The 20305-nt window shown below is 36.0% G+C and overlaps 1 protein-coding gene across 7 annotated transcripts in view; it reads left to right on the top strand.

Moving 5' to 3' along the window:
* The window catches only part of MYO9A (myosin IXA), a 257885-nt gene that overhangs the window by 171297 nt on the left and 66283 nt on the right, over positions 1-20305 (top strand). For 3 of the 7 annotated variants that reach the window (XM_053594279.1, XM_053594280.1, XM_053594278.1), the window contains 7 exons: positions 1412-1522; positions 2640-2762; positions 4373-4522; positions 5286-5605; positions 6487-8058; positions 11386-11485; positions 12000-12215. In XM_053594279.1, coding sequence (XP_053450254.1) covers positions 1412-1522; positions 2640-2762; positions 4373-4522; positions 5286-5605; positions 6487-8058; positions 11386-11485; positions 12000-12215 — 2592 coding nt within the window. The remainder of the gene's footprint in view (positions 1-1411; positions 1523-2639; positions 2763-4372; positions 4523-5285; positions 5606-6486; positions 8059-11385; positions 11486-11999; positions 12216-20305) is intronic. The other 4 variants (XM_053594283.1, XM_053594282.1, XM_053594284.1 and 1 more) reach the window with 2 other exon arrangements.

The following is a 20305-nucleotide window of genomic DNA, read 5'->3' as shown; positions in this document are numbered from 1 at the left end:
CTCACAGCAACCTCAAACTCCTGGGTTAAAGTGATTCTCCAGCCTCAGCTTCCTGAGTAGCTGGGATTACAGGCACCCACCAGGACTCCTGATTGATTTTTCTATTTTTAGTAGAGATGAAGTCTCAATTTTTCCTCAGGCTGGTCTTGTACTTCTGAGCTCAAGCAAATCCTCCTGTATTATCCTCCTGGAGAGCTGGGAGGCATGAGCCACTGGGCCTGGCTAACTGTTTTGTTATTTAGCACAGATTTCCTGTTTGATTTTTTTCCTTGGCAGCTAGTATGTCCTACCTAGCTGCAGGAAAATGCTTGGGATTGCCTTAGAGGATCATTGAAAGTACTGTTAAGAGCAGTGATTTTCAGTGTGCCACAGCATACTGGTGTACTGTGAGAGAATCTTAGGTGTGCAGCAAAAATTTGCAAAGATCATTAATTAAATTACTTTTGAAAGACGTTCAAAGCACAATTAGCATATTCTTTTTTGACTCTTAATTTTCATCAATATAATTTCAGTGGGCCGTGCATGTTTAACTGTAGGTTCAAGTGTGCCATGAGATTTCAAAAAGGGTGAAGAAACAACTGATTTCGAGAATAAGGAGAAATATCAGAAGCTCCAAATGCATCTTCTTTTTTTTTTTTTTTGCAGTTTTTGGCCCAGGCTGGGTTTGAACCCATCACCTCCGGCATATGGGGCCAGGACCCTACCCATTTGAGCCACAGGCACCGCCTGCATCTTCTTTTAAATGTCTAAAAGCATGCCTCCTGAGATACCCAGGAGTGGATAGGGTATTGTGACTGCTACTGAGTGCCTATCTCCCATTAGCCTCTTCCCTGCCAATGCCTATATATTAATTCTGAGTCACCCCAGGAATTTTTGTTTTTCAATGTTTTATACCAGTTTCATTAGCAAGAAGTATTTAGAGAAATAAGCTACTCCTAACATTGTACTGGTCATTAGAAGAAGAAGGTTTCATCTACTTGTTAACCAAGGTAACTAGTAGAGTAGTGCATATGGCTTCTTAGTGAGATTATAAACAAAAACATAATAAAACACAAAAATGTAGCTCTTGACTATGTATAAGCAGGCTAATCTTGTTACAAATTTGGTAGTGATTGGATTGTGTGGCTTTCGTGGGCAACTAACTTCACTTTTGAGCTCTTAAAGTCCTCTCCCTCCACAACTGGAGAAGCCTGGAAGCTTGGTTTCTCTTTCTTTCCTGGGGCTGGGCAATCAGAACTTTTATGAAGCTACTAGAAAAATTGAGAGGTGAGCTTGTCCCATTAATGTAGCTATATCTTAACTGGATAACTTCCAATGAATCTCTAGATATTCAGCAGTTAGCCACGCTTATAAGGCAAATATTAAATAGACCGACACTGTTCTGGGTTAATCTTTTTTCTATTTATTTTAGCTTCCCTTAAGATTCAATGATGCCTTGGTACTTAGACAGCTTCGATACACTGGGATGCTGGAAACTGTTCGAATTCGCCAATCAGGATACAGCTGCAAATATTCCTTCCAGGTTTTCTTTTTATTGTGATATTTAAATATATAGACACATTAAGTAAATCATTCCCACAAATCTTGCTTATTATTTCTTTGGGGCTCACTTGTTTATTTCCCTTTTATCCCTTTCATTCTACCTTTTGTATACAGAATTGAAAAGGAATGGAGAGTATTCACTTTACTGGATGACAGCAACCTCATTAAGCTTATTGTACTTGGCTATACTCATTTGATGTGAATGTTTGCTAATACTGTTTATTCATGACATGATTCTTCCCACTGATTTCTCCAGTAATTCAAATAGTTCAATCAAAATTATCAATCAAAAGAAAAGATTCTATTTGCTTTTTCCTAAATTCCCTGAGCAGAGTTTTCTTTCATAGGAAGCTGCCAAGTCTTACAGGTGTTCTTACCAGCTATTGCTACTGTGGGTATAGAAATTATATTGAAGGCATTTAGCACCTGAGCAAGTCTGCTGTTATTTGGATGGAAAGCTTCATTCTCAGTTATACCCTATAGTAGATAACACATTGATTATTTTTTTCCTGCTATCACTTTCAGGTTCTTGTTAAATAATATTTTCTTTAGTCTCCCTTAATACCGCTTTCTCAAAAGATATAGTTAGCCTCTGCCTTTATTTTTTTCTCCCATTCGCCTGTAATAACATAATACGTAGATCCAATATCTTTCTCCTTCTCCATGTTTTTCAACTTAACCCTTTATGATAAATTAATAAGCACTTTCTTAGTTTCACCCTGTTTAAAAGGATGAGAAAAACGATTAATGAAAGGATAACTAGGGCGGCACCTGTGGCTCAGTCGGTAGGGTGCCGGCCCCATATACCGAGGGTGGCGGGTTCAAACCCGGCCCCGGCCGAACTGCAACCAAAAAATAGCCGGGCGTTGTGGTGGGCGCCTGTAGTCCCAGCTACTCGGGAGGCTGAGGGAAGAGAATTGCTTAAGCCCAGGAGTTGGAGGTTGCTGTGAGCTGTGTGAGGCCATGGCACTCTACCGAGGGCCATAAAGTGAGACTCTGTCTCTACAAAAAAAAAAAAAAAGAAAGGATAACTGGTTTAGGATTTTGTGTACGTGTACTTCTCTTGTGATTTTGCAATTTTTTTTTCCGTTTTTCAGGATTTTGTGAGTCACTTCCATGTGCTTCTTCCTCAAAATATTATTCCATCCAAACTGAACATTCAAGATTTCTTCAGGAAAATAAATCTTAATCCAGATAATTATCAAGTTGGAAAAACCACGGTAAATATAACCATCCCTTGTCCAAATAGAGTGCATTTATTTTTAAAATAATATTGGCAATCTTTGTGTATGAAATTGTTTTTTAAAAAATACTACTAAATCAAATAGATTGGGCCAAAGTTTTTATTTTATAATATAGTAAATGTTAATCGCAGAGCTTCTGGCCACTGCACTAGTTCTGCTTAAAAACCATCTCTAAATACGGTAGTCTCCAAATTAGCTCACCCAAAATGACCTAATCCAATTTATTCACTGTCCTTAATTTATCAACTACTTCCTTTTTCTGTCACCCTGTTTCTAGTTTTCATGCTAGAAATCATAATCATTTGGCTTACCCGTCACTTGAATCCTTTACAAACTTTCTGTTTCCTTTTTCTGTAAAAATGATTCTTACGTCTCATACCTTTTCTCCATTACTACTGCTTTCATTTTGTTTGTGTTTCTTATCTTCTCTCATCTACATTGGTCTTACAGTAAATAGCTTGCTCCTCTGATTCCAGTCTATGTGCCATTCCATTTAATTTACCCGTAATATTAAAATTATTATCCTAATACAGTTATCTCTTTATGTCTGTCTTCTGCTCAATAACAATCCCCTGATAACCTCATTAAATTCAAACATCTTTCTTTTTTTAAAAACCTCTATATGTGACTTCACACTATTTAATACCTTTTTAAATGAAGATTAATTTTTCCATTATGTCCTGTGTATTCCTTTATTTTTATTTCCAGTTCTTTATGTTACTCAGGTAGGATCTTTTGTTTCTAGCCCTTATTTATTGTTTTTCTCTTTGGGTATATAACATCTACCTGCTCTTAAGGTAAAGTGCAAATCCTCTTTCTAAAGGGATATGTTTAGTTTATCTTTGTGTCTTCCCCTAAACCTTTAAGATTTATTGGTTGAATGAAGAAGTAAATAAATAAACTGATTTAAACATTGGACAGTAAAAAGCCTATTGAAAAATACCATTATCATTGGTTTATCCATCTTATGATCAAGATCTGTGGTTCTTAACTTTTTTTTTTTCCAACCCCAACACCCTTGATAACCCTTTTTTTAAGATCTGTGGTTCTTAACATTTTTTTTTCCAACCCCCAAAACCCTTGAAAAATAGTCCATTGACTCATTTATAAGCAGTGGCTTTCCCAATGGAATAATATATCACAGTCTCTGGCACTGGAATTTTTGTGCTCTTGCTCATCTTCCCCTTTCTTTCTCGTCCTTCCCTCTCTCCCATGTTTCCTCCCTTCCTCTTTTGCTCCTTTCCTTCCTTCCTTTTCTTTTTTAAAAGAAGAGATGGGATCTTACTGTGTTACCCAAGCCCTTAAACTCCTGGACTTAAATGGTCTTCCTGCCTCATTCTCCTGAATAGCTAGGACTATAGGTATTCACTACTATGCCTAGTTCACCTTCAATATTCAGATATCTCCTTTTCAATTTGAGAATAACTCCTTCGGATAAATCGATAAAAATATTTATCAGTGCTTCATTTACATGCCTACTTTTGTATTTGTTCTTCTCTAAAATCTTACCACAGAAAAGATGATACATGAGATAAATTTTCCTTTTCTTCTTAAGCTGCATTCCTCATCTTTCTTCCTTCTGGTAGGTCTTCCTAAAGGAGCAAGAACGACAGCACTTACAAGATCTGCTTCACCAAGAGGTGCTCCGCAGAATCATATTACTGCAACGATGGTTCCGGGTCTTGCTGTGTCGGCAACATTTCCTCCATATGAGACAGGCATCCATTGTCATCCAGGTGAGAAGCAAAAGGACTCTTTGCATAAGGTTGACTAGTTTATTTGACTTTTCTTTAGTAACCAGAATTACTTTACTGTGAAACATTTAAATAATTATGTAAACTTCAATAATTAGATTGTATTCTACTCATTTTTAAGATGCTCGTAGCACCCAACAGAATACCTGGCATATAGTAGTAGACTATTAGTAAGTATTGATTGCTCTGAACTTCAATTAAATAGAACTTAAAATACTTTGTGAAGTGTGAGTAGGTTAAAGAAGTTATGTAGCTTAATTTTTGTTGACATAGTTCTTTGAATGATATTTGAGAGTTTTATGTACATTGTTGTTGAATACTCATTTTGAGTGATAGGCACCTTATTTTACATGTATCTTACTCCCCTCACTGATTTACATCATTGGCTGTTCTCCATAAGACCTTTTCTGTTTATAGAAGAGTATCTTTGCTATCTTCATCTTAGGAATGTGTGCATAGTTACCTCAAACCCACTAATTTATTTGGGCAGTTAATAGCAGGGGAATATAATGTAATTTGTTAAAGTTAATTTACGAGGAGTGAAGGCATCCAAAAATTTAAGTTCCGTAATAACTTAATAAAAGTTATATTATTAAAAATAGCTATTTTAGTTAAGCATATCTGGAAAAGAAAAATAATCAGTAACAATTTAGCTGCTTAGCCACTTAACCTCTAATTTTGATGTAAGAAATTTATTATTTTCCCCAGTTTGTGGAAATTTCTATTACTTTTGTCTTCATCACAGAGATTCTGGAGAAATTACCTAAGTCAGAAGCAAATCAGAGATGCAGCTGTGCAGAAGGATGCTTTTGCTATGGCTCACGCAGCTGCTCTTCTCCAGGCTTCTTGGCGTGCTCACTTGGAGAGACATCAGTACTTGGAGCTGCGGGCTGCAGCTATCATCATCCAGCAGAGATGGAGAGAGCACTGTAGACGTAGGCATATGGCTGCAGTATGCATACAGGCAAGATGGAAAGCCTACAGGGAAAGTAAGCGGTACCAGGAACAAAGGGACAAAATTATCCTTTTGCAATCAACGTGTAGAGGATTCAGAGCAAGACAAAGGTAATCTCTGTTTCTGTAATAATTGCTTTTTCTTCATGCTTCCCAAGTACTTTGTTTCTACCTCTATGTTAATGCTTATCTAATTTATATTAGAATTGGTTATATACAATTTGTCTTTTCTACTAGACTTTGATAATTCTACCAATTTTAACCTACATTGTCTTATTGATAAATAGAAGTTAAGGGTTTAATAAATCAAACTGGATTGAAAAATCTACATGGTCTCTGCTTATAACTGCTAAGAATTAACTTTTACATTAGATCAAATCTTGTAAAATTGGCAATAATCAACTGTTTCACTTTTACAAACACAAATTTCACATTTAAGGTTTACCTTAAAGTGAGGATATTATTAAAATGAGAGCTTTACTTTTGGAGCTTTTTGAGAGCTTTACTTTACTTTGCTATCATACTGGGCATTCCATTTTTCTGGAAAGCCCAGTTAAGACTAATTGTGGCTCAGTTGGTAAGGCGCCGGTCCCATATACCGAAGGTGGCGGGTTCAAACCCGGCCCCGGCCAAAATGCAAAAAAACCAGAAAATAGCTGGGCGTTGTGGCGGGCGCCTGTAGTCCCAGCTACTTGGGAGGCTGAGGCAAGAGAATCGCTTAAGCCCATGAGTTGGAGGTTACTGTGAGCTGTGTGAGGCCACGGCACTCTACCGAGGGCCATAAAGTGAGACTCTGTCTCTACAAAAAAAAAAAAAAAAAAAAAGACTAATACCCTTAATGAAACATTACCTGACAGATGGAAATAGGAAAATTAGGTATCATTTAAAAAAAAATTTGCAACTTTTCACTTTTTCTTAAATTCTCAATAAATACGTCCTCTTCAGTGATAACCAAGATATATCTGTAACCTGTTTTGTCTGTTTTTATATAGATTTAAAGCTTTAAAAGAACAAAGGCTAAAAGAAACAAAGCTAGAACTTGGATTGTTGAATATCAAGGGATACAGATCTCTGGAAATTCAAGGTTCAGACCCTTCAGAATGGGAGGATTGTTCCTTTGACAACAGAGTGAAAGCCATAGAGGAATGTAAATCTGTGATAGACAGTAATCGAATTAGCCGTGAAAGTTCAATGGACTGCTCAAGAGAGTCCCCAACCAAGCAGCAGGAGAGAGCCAGAAGCCACAGAGGTGTGGACTTGCAGGAAGATGTGATTGTAAGAGAGCGACCCAAGTCCTTGGAGGATCTCCATCAGAAAAAAGTAGGCCGGGCTAAAAGAGAAAGTCGGAGAATGAGAGAACTAGAGCAAGCTATATTTAGCCTAGAATTACTGAAAGTACGTTCTCTTGGTGGTGTATCCCCTTCAGAGGAACGCAGATGGTCTACAGAATTGATGCCAGAAAGCCTTCTATCTCCACAGGGTACACCTGATAGTGAAAGCTCTCAAGGAAGCTTGGAACTTCTGAGCTGTGAGGAAAGCCAAAAGAACAAACTAGAGTCTGTAATTTTAGATGAAGGAGACTTGCAGTTTCCATCACCCAAGATATCTAGGAGTCCAAAATTTGATTCACGGGGCAAAATGCTCAGTGCTTCAAGAGAGACTAGATATGCAGAGCATTTGAAGAATGGAAATGTAAAGGGAGAGTTGGTCTATAGTTCTGAGCCTATTGCCTGTAAACCACAGCCGAGAGACTTGTTCATTTCAAATAGTCTGCCAACATTTTTTTATATTCCCCAACGAGACCCACTAAAAACAAGTTCCCAACTAGACACAGGTATCCAAAGAAACAAACTGTTGGAAAATGAAGACACCCCTGGGACAGCTCTTACTTTGGATATCAACAGGGAAACTAGAAAATACTCTTTCTCAGGAGAAGACCTAGTTCCTTCTTTGAATACAGATTCTTCTAATGCCATGCTTAAGAAGTTAGAAAAGCTAAACACTGAGAAGGAAGAAAGGCAAAAGCAGTTGCAGCAACAGAATGAAAAAGAGATGATGGAACAGATTCGCCAGCAAACAGATATTTTAGAGAAGGAGCGTAAAGCCTTTAAGACACTTGATAAGCCAAGAATTGGGGAGTCTTTCCCAGCGTCGTCTTTTTATCAGTCAAAGCAAAGAGTAGAGAGGCCATCCTCTCTCCTCAGCCTAAATACTCCAAATAAGGGAGAACATGGTCTTCTGGGGTCCCCATCATTAACTACAAAAGATGCAGCTCTTGCCCCAGAAGACAGTTCCTCTGCTCACTTGCTCCCAAAGGACCGACCTGTCACTTTCTTTGAAAGAAAAGGAAGTCCATGCCAATCTAGTACTGTAAGGGAATTGTCCAAGACAGACAGAACAGGCACTCAACTGAACGTAGCCTGTAAACTCTCTAATAATCGCATTTCAAAAAGAGAATCCCATAGGCCAACTCAGTCTTATAGCCACAAATCTGATGACCTTTCCAGAGAGGGAAATACTAGGGCCGTTTTCTTCACGCCAAAGGACAATATGAGTGTTCCCCTGTAAGTGAAATGCTTGTTTTTATGTAAAATGGGAAACATTTGCAGTATTAAGGTACCTTGTTCTACTCTAGCTGTTTATTTGTGTGCCTAGTTCTGCTCCAAGTGTTTGTGTAGCTGCTCAGAGTAGCCCTTTTCTTTTTGTAAAAATATTCCCTAAATGTTGACTGTACCAGTCCCCTAAAATTATGGATGTAGTAATAACATAGGAATCTTTGACAAAGCATAGATGGCACAGTATTTGATTCCTCCTCATTAAATGACAAAGCATTTGGGAAAGGTGGCACAGTGCCTGTAACCCTAGTAGGCATTCAGCAAATGCTCAGTGCTCTAGAGCTGTGATACTTAGCAGTCCAAGCTTGTTACTGTCAGGGTTTAAAGAAGTTAATGTGCTTTGTTGTAATTGTTGGCCTTATGTATAGTCTTCATTATGTCCTTTATGCTTCTTATGTGCATGATAAACACACGCAATATAATTTTGCCATCTTAAGCATTTTTAAACATACAGTAGAGTAATATTAACTGTGTGTACATTGTTGTACAACAAATCTTTATAGCTTTGTCATCCTGTAGATCTGAAACTCTGTGCAAGTTAAACAATTCCCCTTTCTCTTCCCAGCTTCTAGCAATCATCATTCTTTTTTGTTTCTAGGATTTTGACTACTTTAAATACCTCCTATAAGTGGAAGTTTTTTATACTTTTGTAAATGAGTAGTAGTCATGAGAAAAACATTTTAAGCAGTATATAAGAACAAATTTTATAAAATTTAAGATACCTGTATTAAGGCTTTGTGTACAATGGATTTTTTTCCCATTCTTGTAGGAGAATGCCACTATTAAAATGAAAGGAAGGCTATATCTTTGGGATAAAAATTGTAACCCTCAGTGAGAATAACCTTTTCTTTCTGACAACAGCCTGTGCATTTATATCTTTCAGGTTTTATCACTGCATGCAGATTTTAGAGAAACTCTTTGTAAATATGGGCAAGAGACTGTTGATTTTTTTTTTTTTTTTCCACCAAGGGTTTCTAAAGTATTATGAAATGCAGTTGAGTGATAGTGACAGCTTTGGGTCTTACTCTTGCCCATTAACCCAGAGATTTCCTAGACTTTCCAAGTCTCTGGATAGCATATAAACCCATAAACGAGTGTTAAAAAGGTATTTCCTATCAGTCTGATTAAATTAGTGATGTGAGGTGTGTGTATATGTATATTATAAGTAGATATATATGTATATACCCAAAGCAACTGAAGGATCTGTGAATCTGTTTTGTAGAAGATTTAGTTATAGATTTCAAAAGCCATTAATCATCCTGTGAATTACTCCTTTTATCATTTTTTTCTAAAATGTATCATCTTAGGTCTACTTGATCTAATAATTTATTGTATTAATCTACGTATCTTTAAAATTATTATATATTAGGTTGTTTAAATGAAAGTCTGCAGATAAAAATTGTACATTAAATTGTCCTATTCTATAAGTAATATTAGAAATCTTAGCATTATATAGAATGATTGGGGGCCTTAGAGGTGAAATTACCTTATTCAAGGTAATAAATATATTTAGATAGATAGCTGAGACTAGAACTTTGAGTTTCATGATTAGGGATTAGTATCAGGTTTATGATTAGGAAGGAAAACTAGGTTAGTGTTTTTTTCTATACTGTAGTGATGATAAGTACATAGTAGACTTCATCTGTTTAATGAAAGTGAATGATATAGAAATGGAGAAATCTAAAGAAATACCATGGATTGAAAAGTTAGTTGGAGAGGTAGAATGGTATAGTGCTATTAAAGGTCCCATTAATTTTTATCTCTCTTTGGAGGACAAATGAAAGGCCACTAGGCTCAACAATGGTCAGAGAGACTTTAATGGCCAGAAAGGAATTCCTTAGGACAAGCTAGGATTGCTATCATACATTGCTCAAGAGGGAGGTCCCTGAGCAGTCCTTTTTTGCCCTCAGGTCTATATTGACAGGATCTTACTCTGTTGCCTGGGCCAGAATGTCACCATAATAGCTCACAGCAGCCTTAAATTTCTGTGTTCAAGGGATCCTCTTGCCTTAGCCTCCTGAATAGCTGGGACAATTGGCCATGCCACCATGCCTGGCTGATTTTTTATTTTTTTTGTAGAGACAGGGTCTCATTATGTTGCCCAGGCTGGTCTCAAACGCTTGGCCTCAAGTGGTCCTGTTGTGGTGGCCTCCCAAAGTGCTGGGATTATAAACCATACTTAGCCTTGTTGAGAATCTTTAGCTAGGAAAGATTACTATCTATTTGGGTTTATTTAGGGATTATTGCCTAGGGGCAAAGGACAAGATAACTTTTTATGGCACCTAGACTTTCTTTTATAAAAACTGAAATGAAAGAAATTAATCCACCAACTAGTATTATAAGTTAGTGTCTACTTTTCAAACAGCACGATACTAGGAGGTAAGATATGATTTTTAAGGAGCTTACAGTCCTACTAAGGGGAGCTTGGCAATTTATTGTTCATAAATTTTAAGACAAATGGTACTGGGTTAATAATACAGGTAATTGGAGCCAGGAATATGCAGGTTCTTTTCAGAGTTTCATTAGATCCTGATATCCATTTCTGCCCAGAATTTAAGGATAAATCAATTTCATCATATGTTTATTCAAGCAAAATTAAATTTTACAAGCTAACACTATAACATCTGTATCATCTGGGGCACATTTTAGCTTGAAAGCAGTTTCTATCTGTATAGAAGCATTTTAATTTTAATTTTATTCTGTATAACCTCATTCTATCCTGCCAGTTTTAATTTATTCTGGATAACCTCATTTTTACTTTAAAGTTTAACAATGATTAAAAGCTAGAGAGAGAGATTTCAGAAAAAGAATTTTCTAGCCTCTAGGAACCATCTCAGACTGATAACACAAATAATGTCTTCATTACTAGATAGCTATTTATGAGGTATTTTATAACGACCAGATGAAAAAGTGCCTTCTAAGACTAATATTCTAAAGATTCAAGTGTTTGTTATTTTCACTTTCTCATCACAAAATCCACTTTATTTCTCGAGCTAATTTTGCTACTTCTGTTCCATGTGCATTATTATAGTGGAATATACCCAATGATTATCAGGACAGGGCCTCTATTAACTCAGTCCATATGTGTATGGATTCTTGGTAATAGTATTTATTAGGTAAGTTGAAAAATATGACTTGTTTTGGGAATTGGCTAAGATCTGGAAATATTTATGGAATTAGGTTGAGTTCTTTGACCTGGCTTGTTAGACCATAATTCATATTCATGCTGCCATGGGATATCTACTAGGAATTGTAATCCCATTGTTTTATTTAAAGTGTCAACAAGGAAGCTTTAAACAGTGGAAATCCTCAAGTCCGAAAACAAGATGAACCAGCCCAGAAACCTGTGAAATTAACTGGGCCTGGCCAAGGAGAGGTAAGTATTGGGTCTTGTTTACTGATCCTCTATGTGAAATAAATACACACTATTTTGGAAATTATTAATCTTGTAGGTAGAGCACTTCATCTAGCCATTTGCTTCCAAATCCTTTTAGAGAAAACTGAGCTTTTAACAGAAGCCTATCATAATTAGGAAAGCATACTTCAGGCAGGGAATGGTACCTAAAAACCCATATTATATTTACCAAAAAGACGTTCCTAAGAAAAAGAAGGCATTTTATGCAAGTGATTCTGTTGACTTATGGCAGTGAAGGATGACTTCCTTGGCTGTGGAGCAGAATAGTGTAAATTTAACTTCCATTCTATCCCTTGTCCAGAGTAATGTGTACAGATTCTTTTTGGTCATCTCTGTCACTTCTACTGGTAGAAAGGGCACTGTGGGGTGGAGGGATGTTTCAAGAAATTCATGAGCCCTCTGATGTCTTTCATTGGCATCATCTCCGAAACAAAACAAAACATTATTGTGTTATTTGTTTTATCATTTGGTCAAGCAGGTTGCCAGACCAGCCCATAAAAAGAAAGCTCGAATGGCGCGGACGCGCTCCGATTTCTTGACTAGAGGTACTTTTGCCGATGGGGAGGGGGATACAGAGGAAGATGATTACGATGACCTTATTGAGCCCCTTCTCTCCCTTGACCAAGCTTCTCACTCTGAGCGAGGTCCTGTACCCAGCCTGGGTCAGGCCTCTCACAGTGACTCCGAAATGGTAATTTTATAGCAATATAAGAAAAATAGACAGCAAGCAAATCTGATGGGAATAGTCTTTGCTAATCTAAAGCTAACCTTCACAGCTTCTTCCCATGTAAAGGTTTGTACATGGGAAACCTCAGTGAACACAGCAACTAAAGCTAAACCTTACTTTAATAGCACTCAAAGGGCACTTTAACAGTACAGTCAAATCATAAATTAGGCATAGTTAAGGTTAACTTAGCACTAATGTAGCAATATTCCATGCTGCATCTTAAAAGGTTCCCTTAGTCCTTACATTTTTTTGTATAAAGAGCCAGGTAATAAATATTTTAGACTTTATGGATTATACTTTCTCTTTTGTAGCTATTTAACTCAATCACTATAGTGTGAAAGCAGCCACGGAACAAATGAGCATGGCTGTTTTCTAATAAAATTTCAGAATACAGGCAGTGGCCTATATTTGACTTGTTGGCAATAGTTTCTTGACCCCTACCTAGTCTATAAAATAGGGCATATGTTTAATAAATCCAGTAGCTTTCAGCTGAAATTATACATACTTCTACTTTTTTTTTATTTGCCTTTAAATATACCCCACTATTTTTCAAGAATAGAAACTAAACATGAATTTTAAAAAATTGAGCAAGGAAAACATGAGTCTCCCTGAACCAACACAGCCAGATAAAAGGCTGTAAGTAATATGATTTTGTATTGATCACAAATTATGTCATTGGAATTGTGTTTGAATAACTAAGAATTTAACCTTATCATCTCAGCCAAAATGAGATTTATAGGGTGGACATAAAATTTGTGTGCAATTTACAACTATTTTAAATTGTACACAGATTTTATGTCTACACTATATACAGAGGATACCAAAAAATGCATTCACATTTTAAGAAAGGAAAAAACTCTATTAAAATTATAATACTTAAGTCACATTTGACCTCTGTGATTACAAACATGACTTGTATTCATCCTTCGTTATTGATATATATTGAGTATTACTTATCAATACAGTTTTTTTCTTAAAATATATATGCCTTTTTAGTATCCTCTTTATAAATTTAACAAACATGAGTTTATTTATGGATATATTCAAGAAAGAATTTCACTTTAGAATTGTTGTAAAAATATTCAGTGAAGGTCCTCCATGTCTAATGTGAAGTAAAACATTTATCTGATAAAGTAGAGGGAAATGATGTTTTATTTCCATATATATATCTCTAAGTTGACTCTCTAATGTCCTTCTTCAGTGTGTATTTATTATGGGAGAAAATTTTTAGGATGGTCTTTATTTGACTGGCTAAATCTTTTCTCATTTAATTATTATAACCTATTTGAAGTGTGTCAAAGACATAGTTAATTAAAATTCTTCCTAATTTCCATCAGACTATCATTGTCTGTTCTTGGAGGTAGATGCACTTTTTTTTTTTTGCTGGGGCCAGGTTTGAACCGGCCACCTCCTGTATATGGGGCCTGCGCTCTACTCCTTGAGCCACAGGCGCTGCCCCCGTAGATGCACTTTTTAAATGGTAATGATGGTGTTCTATGGAAAAAAAAAAAAAAAAAAAAACAAGAAAAACACAGAAATGCAGGACAAATTCCTTGATAGATAAATGAGTCATTAACATGAGCCAAACATTAGGCTTATAGAATTTGGAAACAGCATGTCTATCTGTTAATATATATAATTACAACTAAAATTTCTTCAGTGTAGAATAAAATAACTCCATTTTGGCCGTGCCCTGTATTTGAATGATAAATAATGAAATGTATCCTGTTACATACATGAATAGTAGTTAAATGTGAAATTATGTAATTGAACAAGTACTGCTTTATCTAGTATACGTACATTTATTGGTTGTGCAAGAACTTCACATTTACAAATGCTGTTTTGTTCCTGAGAGTTTCCTCTGTTAACAACCCTTCGTCCTTTTGGTGGTAGAATTCTTTCACATTGGGAACTTTTGCTGAAATGAACCAGGAAGTTGGGATTTCTGCTGGGAGCGTTCTGCTCTTTTTGGTGTTCTAATCTAGCCTCTGTTCACCTGCTTGAGGGCCACTGCATGCCAGTAGTTGTAGAGCACCTCCCTGACCAATGCGTTAGTCACCTCCAGCTTTCTCACTTTCCTTCTCTTTCATCACTAGTTATTTTAGGAATAGGTGGTGGTGCTTGTTTCTGGTGGACACTTGCATGAAGAAGCTTTGCTTTCTAGAATATGCCAGTAGATACTTATTGGGTTTGGGGGAGGGAGGGAACAATTTTAAGATGTGTTTCTTTGTTTACCTTGAAAATATGCTATGTTCTAACATATAATGTTGCAAAGATGAAGATTTATTGTCTCTAAATGGAATCTACTGCATTCTTAAAATTCAAATTTTAAATGGGTTTGATTTTCTGGGCACATGGATTTTTAAACCTGTATGGTTTTTTATTGTGTGTTTTTTTTTTTCCTGAATGAGGTGATTCTATCACTCTGTTATTATTTCTTAAGAAGTATGTCGGGCAGCGCCTGTGGCTCAGTGAGTAGGGCGCTGGCCCCATATGCCGAGGGTGGCAGGTTCAAACCCAGCCCCGGCCAAACTGCAACAAAAAAATAGCCAGGCGTTGTGGTGGGCGCCTGTAGTCCCAGCTGCTCGGGAGGCTGAGGCAAGAGAATCGTGTAAGCCCAAGAGTTAGAGGTTGCTGTGAGCCGTGTGACGCCACGGCACTCTACCCGAGGGCGGTACAGTGAGACTCTGTCTCTACAAAAAAAGAAGTATGTCATAAATTTTCAAAGAAATGGACATCTGATTTTCCAGCTGTTAACTAATTTAATGGGATAAAGATAATTATAAGTTAATTACCGGAAGGAGATTTTGTAAACCATTACCTCTTGAGATGGTGAATTGATCAGTTGTTACCTGCTATGTGATAAGAGAGACAAGTATAGTAGTTTCCCTCCTTAGATGACTTTGGTGTTTTTAGACCTCTTTCTTCAAACGCTGCCATTTGAGTAACTGTTTAGTCTCTGTGTGCTGCTTTCACTCCATTCTTAACCCACTATGTTGGCATTTACCTAAGGAGAAGGACATGTCCTGCTAAGCAATATTTTTAAAGTAGCTTTCAGTTTTAGTCTCTCAGTCTTCTGGATGGTAAGTAGGTTAATGAAATAATTCCTATCCCATATTTGTAGGATTAGTATAGGAAACATTATACTTTTTCCTATACAGTTTCTTCTATTATTTCCCAGACTTAAAACAATCATCTTTATGGGTATGACCGCCAAAGTACTCTCCAGAATTTACTTGCGTTTACTTGCAGCATAGTAAAACTGTCTCATTATCCCCCCAACCTGCTCTCACTTCTTTATTTCCTGCGTTTAGTTTGTGGGTTTTTGTGTGTGTGTTGGTTTCTGTTTTCTCTTGTAATTCATTGAGCTTTCTTACAATTCATATTAGAAATTCCTTATCAGTCATTTCAATATTCTCATTTTGGTTGGTTTCCATTGGTGTGGAGTTACTGTTTTCTTTCCTTTCACTCTGACTTTTTATGTATCCAGTCATATAGGATATGATTGAGTCTCATCCACAAGCATCTCCCACTGTCTCAGAAATTAACCTAGACATGCCATTATCTAAACAAAGGAAAATAATTGATTCTAATATATGATGTTTTTATTACTTTTTTTTAGAAAATATTTTATTTCAATTTGTTTCTTTTTGTCCCCAAGACCTGCTTAGTAAGCATTTTTTTTAATTTTCAGAGGGAGCCTTTTAAAAATTTTATTAATTTCTAGTTTTATTTTGTTATAATCAGAGAGTATTTGTAATCTATTTGATGAAATTTTCTGATTTTTTGTTTGTTACCTAATATGTGATCAGTTTTTGTGAATGTGCCATGTGTATTTGCAAAGAAGTTGTATTCTCTACTCTAAGAATAGTTTGAAAATAGACTCAAAATCTCTACCCTATTGATTATGTTATCTGTCTTCTGTATAATTATTTTTGTACACTGATCTGTCCTATGGGGAGAATGGTGTGCTATAATTTTCTGTTATTCACTGTGAATGTTAGCTTTTAGTATTATAAAGCAGTCTTTGGCATCTAAATACTTTTTGCTTAAATTCTACTCAGTATCAAAGACTGTTTTCTTATTGTTAGTATTTCTGTTTGCCTAGTAAACTTGTGCTTATCCTTTTAATTTTTTGCTTTTATAGATCTTTTTGTTTTAGGTATTATGTTTTCTGTGCAGTATAGTTGTACTGTACAGTATTTTTCTTAGGTGAATTAAGTCTGTTCATATTTGTTGAAATAACCTATAGTTTCAGTCTCAGTTCCTTTTTATTATTTTATGTTATTATATTACTTTAAATTCGCTAAGTTTATGTTATACATTTTTCTTGCTCTCTTATTTTTTAAATTTCTTTTGATATTCAGGAAACATTGTCATGTTAATCTGCTGGTTACTTATCTTTGTATATAACTTTTAAAAATGCTTTTAGTCCACTATTGTTTTTATTTAACCAAATATTCTCTGGTTAGTTTTTAATGACTAGTATCCTTTAGTTCCACCTGTCATGATACAACTAGAACTGAATTATTCTACTCTGTTTTCTAACCCTTCTACTGTTGTTTTTAAGGCTTTTATTTTTATTTTGTCAGAACACATAATTTTAGCTTTTTGGGTTGTTAGTTCGTTTGTTTGTTTGTTTTTACCATAGCTCCCACCTTTGTTTTCATCCGAGATCTAGTTGGTTGGGGCTTTAGTATTTATCCCTTGGTCATATGCAGCTTTTCCAAAGAGTTCATAGATACAGAATTTCCTGAGTTCTTTCTATACCCTTGATGCTTAAATGGAGCATTTTGGCTACATATAAAATCCTTGCTTCACACTCCCCCCCCCCCCCCGTGTTTTCCTAAAATGCTATTTTATTGTTATTATGATTTATATATTTAAATATATATAAAGTCTGTTTCTCTTGGTTTTGTAAGTTCTTGATCTTTTAGATTGGAAGCATTCAGAATTTTTCCTTTATATTTCTACTTTAGGGTATATCTTCAGTTGATCATTACAGATTAATTATCCCACATACCTATTAAGTGCTTTTAGTATGTAAATTTTGATCTTGCTTTATTTTTTAAATGTTATATTAATTATAGTTTTAAATATTAGTTATGTTCCATAGTTTTGGGTTTTTTTTTTTCTTTTAGGGACTCTAATTACATGTGTATTTTTTCTGTTTTGCATGCCTTCCATTTCGGTCACCTCTGGACCTTTATACTTTTTTCATTATATCACTTTCATATTCTTTATTATTTTTTTGCCTTTATTCAATTCCCTTTAAATTTTCATTTGTGCTTTTTCTCCCTTGGACATCTTGTAAGTTAATGTTATAAAACTTGATTCACAGCTAACGCCAAACCCAGTGACACCAGTGCTTAGAGATAGAGTGAGGTCTATTTGATTTGGCCAAACTAAGAAGACAGAAGAGTACTTGCTCAGATCTGCCTTGTTATAGAGATAAGGCAGCAAGCTTTTCTGTGGGTTGGGGTTAAGGTAGGGGTAAGTCTGTGTTACTTTTAGTCTCAAAACAACCCCTTGAGTTACCAAATTTGGGAGCATGAGACCCTTAAAGGAGGTGGTCAATGTAGGGAGGTAGTCAGCTATGGAAGGTTTATGGTATATGAGGAGATTCAATTCATTTGAGAGTTGCTATTTTCTTTAGTAAGGGGCTGGGGTTAATCAATTGATTTATTTTGATTCTCGTTTGGTATTCATTTACTTTATTGATTATGGCTTTTTATAGACTTTGTGTATTTTAATTTATTCATTTTGTGTATATGTGGGATGGTTTACAAGATAACAAATTCAAGAACTTCCTCTTTTATCAAAGAAATACAGTTTCGTTAATGAATGGCCTGTTTTTGTTTTTCTTTTAGTATTGGTGGAAGCAATGTTGTATGTCCTCCAGTATTTTTGGTTTTCTTTTGCCTTGCTGTATTCTAAATTCCTATCTTCTGCTTCTTTTTCTTTTCATTATCCAGTCTCCAAAGGGCACTTTTTCCTTTTTACCTTCTTTTCCCCCTGAAGCTATGTTTTTTATGCCACCTCGTTTCACATTCATTTTTAGTCGTTTCACTAATCTAGAATAATCTTTTGTATTTCCACAATTAAGGTGGGTCTCCTTTTTCTGGCAGTGATTTTTAGATAAACCCTAATCCTGTTGCTAGTTTTACTCTTTTTTCTTTTGCATAATTTTTCTTGGATTGCATTCGGTCTGTGAAAGAGCATGCAGTAGGAATGTGAGAGAGAGCTTGCTAGGATTATTTTTCTACAGATAATCTACAGGTAATTTGAAGTTTGTGTGCTCTCTTCTTTCTAGTTATGTTGTAAGGGTAAGTTCTGTGTAGTTTTATTTTTGTTCTGCTTTTTTTTTCTCCTGTAATGCTCAGCCAGGATGGTTTTGAATTAAATTTTGAGACTATATCATGATATTTATTTGTGTTTTGGCAACTTCCATTATTTTTAGCTTTGTAGAAATTGTTTTTAAGACACTCTCAATGGATGAATTTTCCCTACCTCCTTTTTCTTTTTCCCTCTAGCAATTTATTTGTTGAGGAAATGGGGTCATTCATTCTGTTGAGTATCACACATTTCTGGATTTTATTGATTGTAACTGTTTTGTTATCGTTTTAAGTGACATGCCAATTTACAGGAAACATGGGACAAATATCCATATACATTGGGAGTACTTGGGTTTAATTTTTTTTTTTTTTTTGTAGAGACAGAGTCTCACTTTATGGCCCTCGGTAGAGTGCCATGGCGTCACACAGCTCACAGCAACCTCCAACTCCTGGGCTTAAGCGATTCTCTTGCCTCAGCCTCCCGAGTAGCTGGGACTACAGGCACCCGCCACAACGCCCAGCTATTTTTTGGTTGCAGTTCAGCCGGGGCCGGGTTTGAACCCGCCACCCTCGGTATATGGAGCCGGCGCCTTACCGACTGAGCCACAGGCGCCGCCCAGCGTTTAATTTTTTGTGGATGGTAATATGTCCTGTTGCATCACATTAGGGACCATATCTCTTTTTATGATGTTTAGATTGCTCATGAGAGCTCATATTATTGGCCTAATCCTGACCTTTGTTAGTATTATAATTGAGGCTTATAATACATATAGTGAAATGCACAGATCTTCAGTGTACAATTTGATCATTTTTTACGTATACGTACAACTACATAATCACTCCTTTCAAGATTGCCATGACCTCAAAATTCTTAAGTTTCTAGTTGTCAGTGCCCCTTCAACTTCACCTTCTGAAGCAACCACTATTCTAGACCTTCTTATGATATTATTATATATAATGTGTGTTCTGTGGTAGGAAGAATTCTAATATGGTCTCACAAGATTCCCATCCCTACTGAAACACACCCTCTCTCAGTTGTTTAATCAGACACGAATGTAATTTCTGTTTTAAAGGGATTTTTGCAGAAGTAGTTAAGGTCCTGTTACCTCGTGAAAGCATGAGAAATGCTGGTCAGAAGAGAAAGTCGCAGATGTCCAGCCCAAGAAGAAGTCACCTAACTCTTCCGGCATGAAGATGTCTTCACGTCACTTTTTATTCTGTAGTCCTATCTAGTATATTTTTTCCATTTCAGACATTGACATTTTCATCCCTAGAAGTTTGATTTGATTCTTTTTATTATCTTCTAGTTCAGTTATACAGATATAATTACTGTTTCAGTGTCCTCCTTCTAATTCAATAATATTTGTGTCAGTTTTGAGTCGGTATAAATGGATTATTTTTTTCCTCAGTGTGTATTATATCTTCCTACTTCTTTGCATGCCTACCCTGTTTTCCCGAAAATAAGACAGCCTCCAAAAATAAGACCTACTTACAGGAAAGATGAGATGTCCCCTGAAAATAAGACCTAATGCATCTTTAGGAGCACACCTTAAAATAAGACACTGTCTTATTTTCGGGGAAACAGCATAGTTACATTTTTACCTAACATTGTCAATTTTGCCTTGTTCAAGGTAGTTTTTGTGGATATTTTTGTTTTCACTTAATTTTTGTTGTTGGTGATTCATTGAGGGTACAAGAAACCAGGTTACACTGATTGCA

The sequence above is a fragment of the Nycticebus coucang genome, chromosome 6, assembly GCF_027406575.1.
Source record: "Nycticebus coucang isolate mNycCou1 chromosome 6, mNycCou1.pri, whole genome shotgun sequence".
NCBI classification, from domain to species: Eukaryota; Metazoa; Chordata; class Mammalia; order Primates; family Lorisidae; genus Nycticebus; species Nycticebus coucang.
The sequence above is the reverse complement of the archived record's forward strand: the minus strand, read 5'-3'. Positions and strand labels throughout refer to the sequence as shown.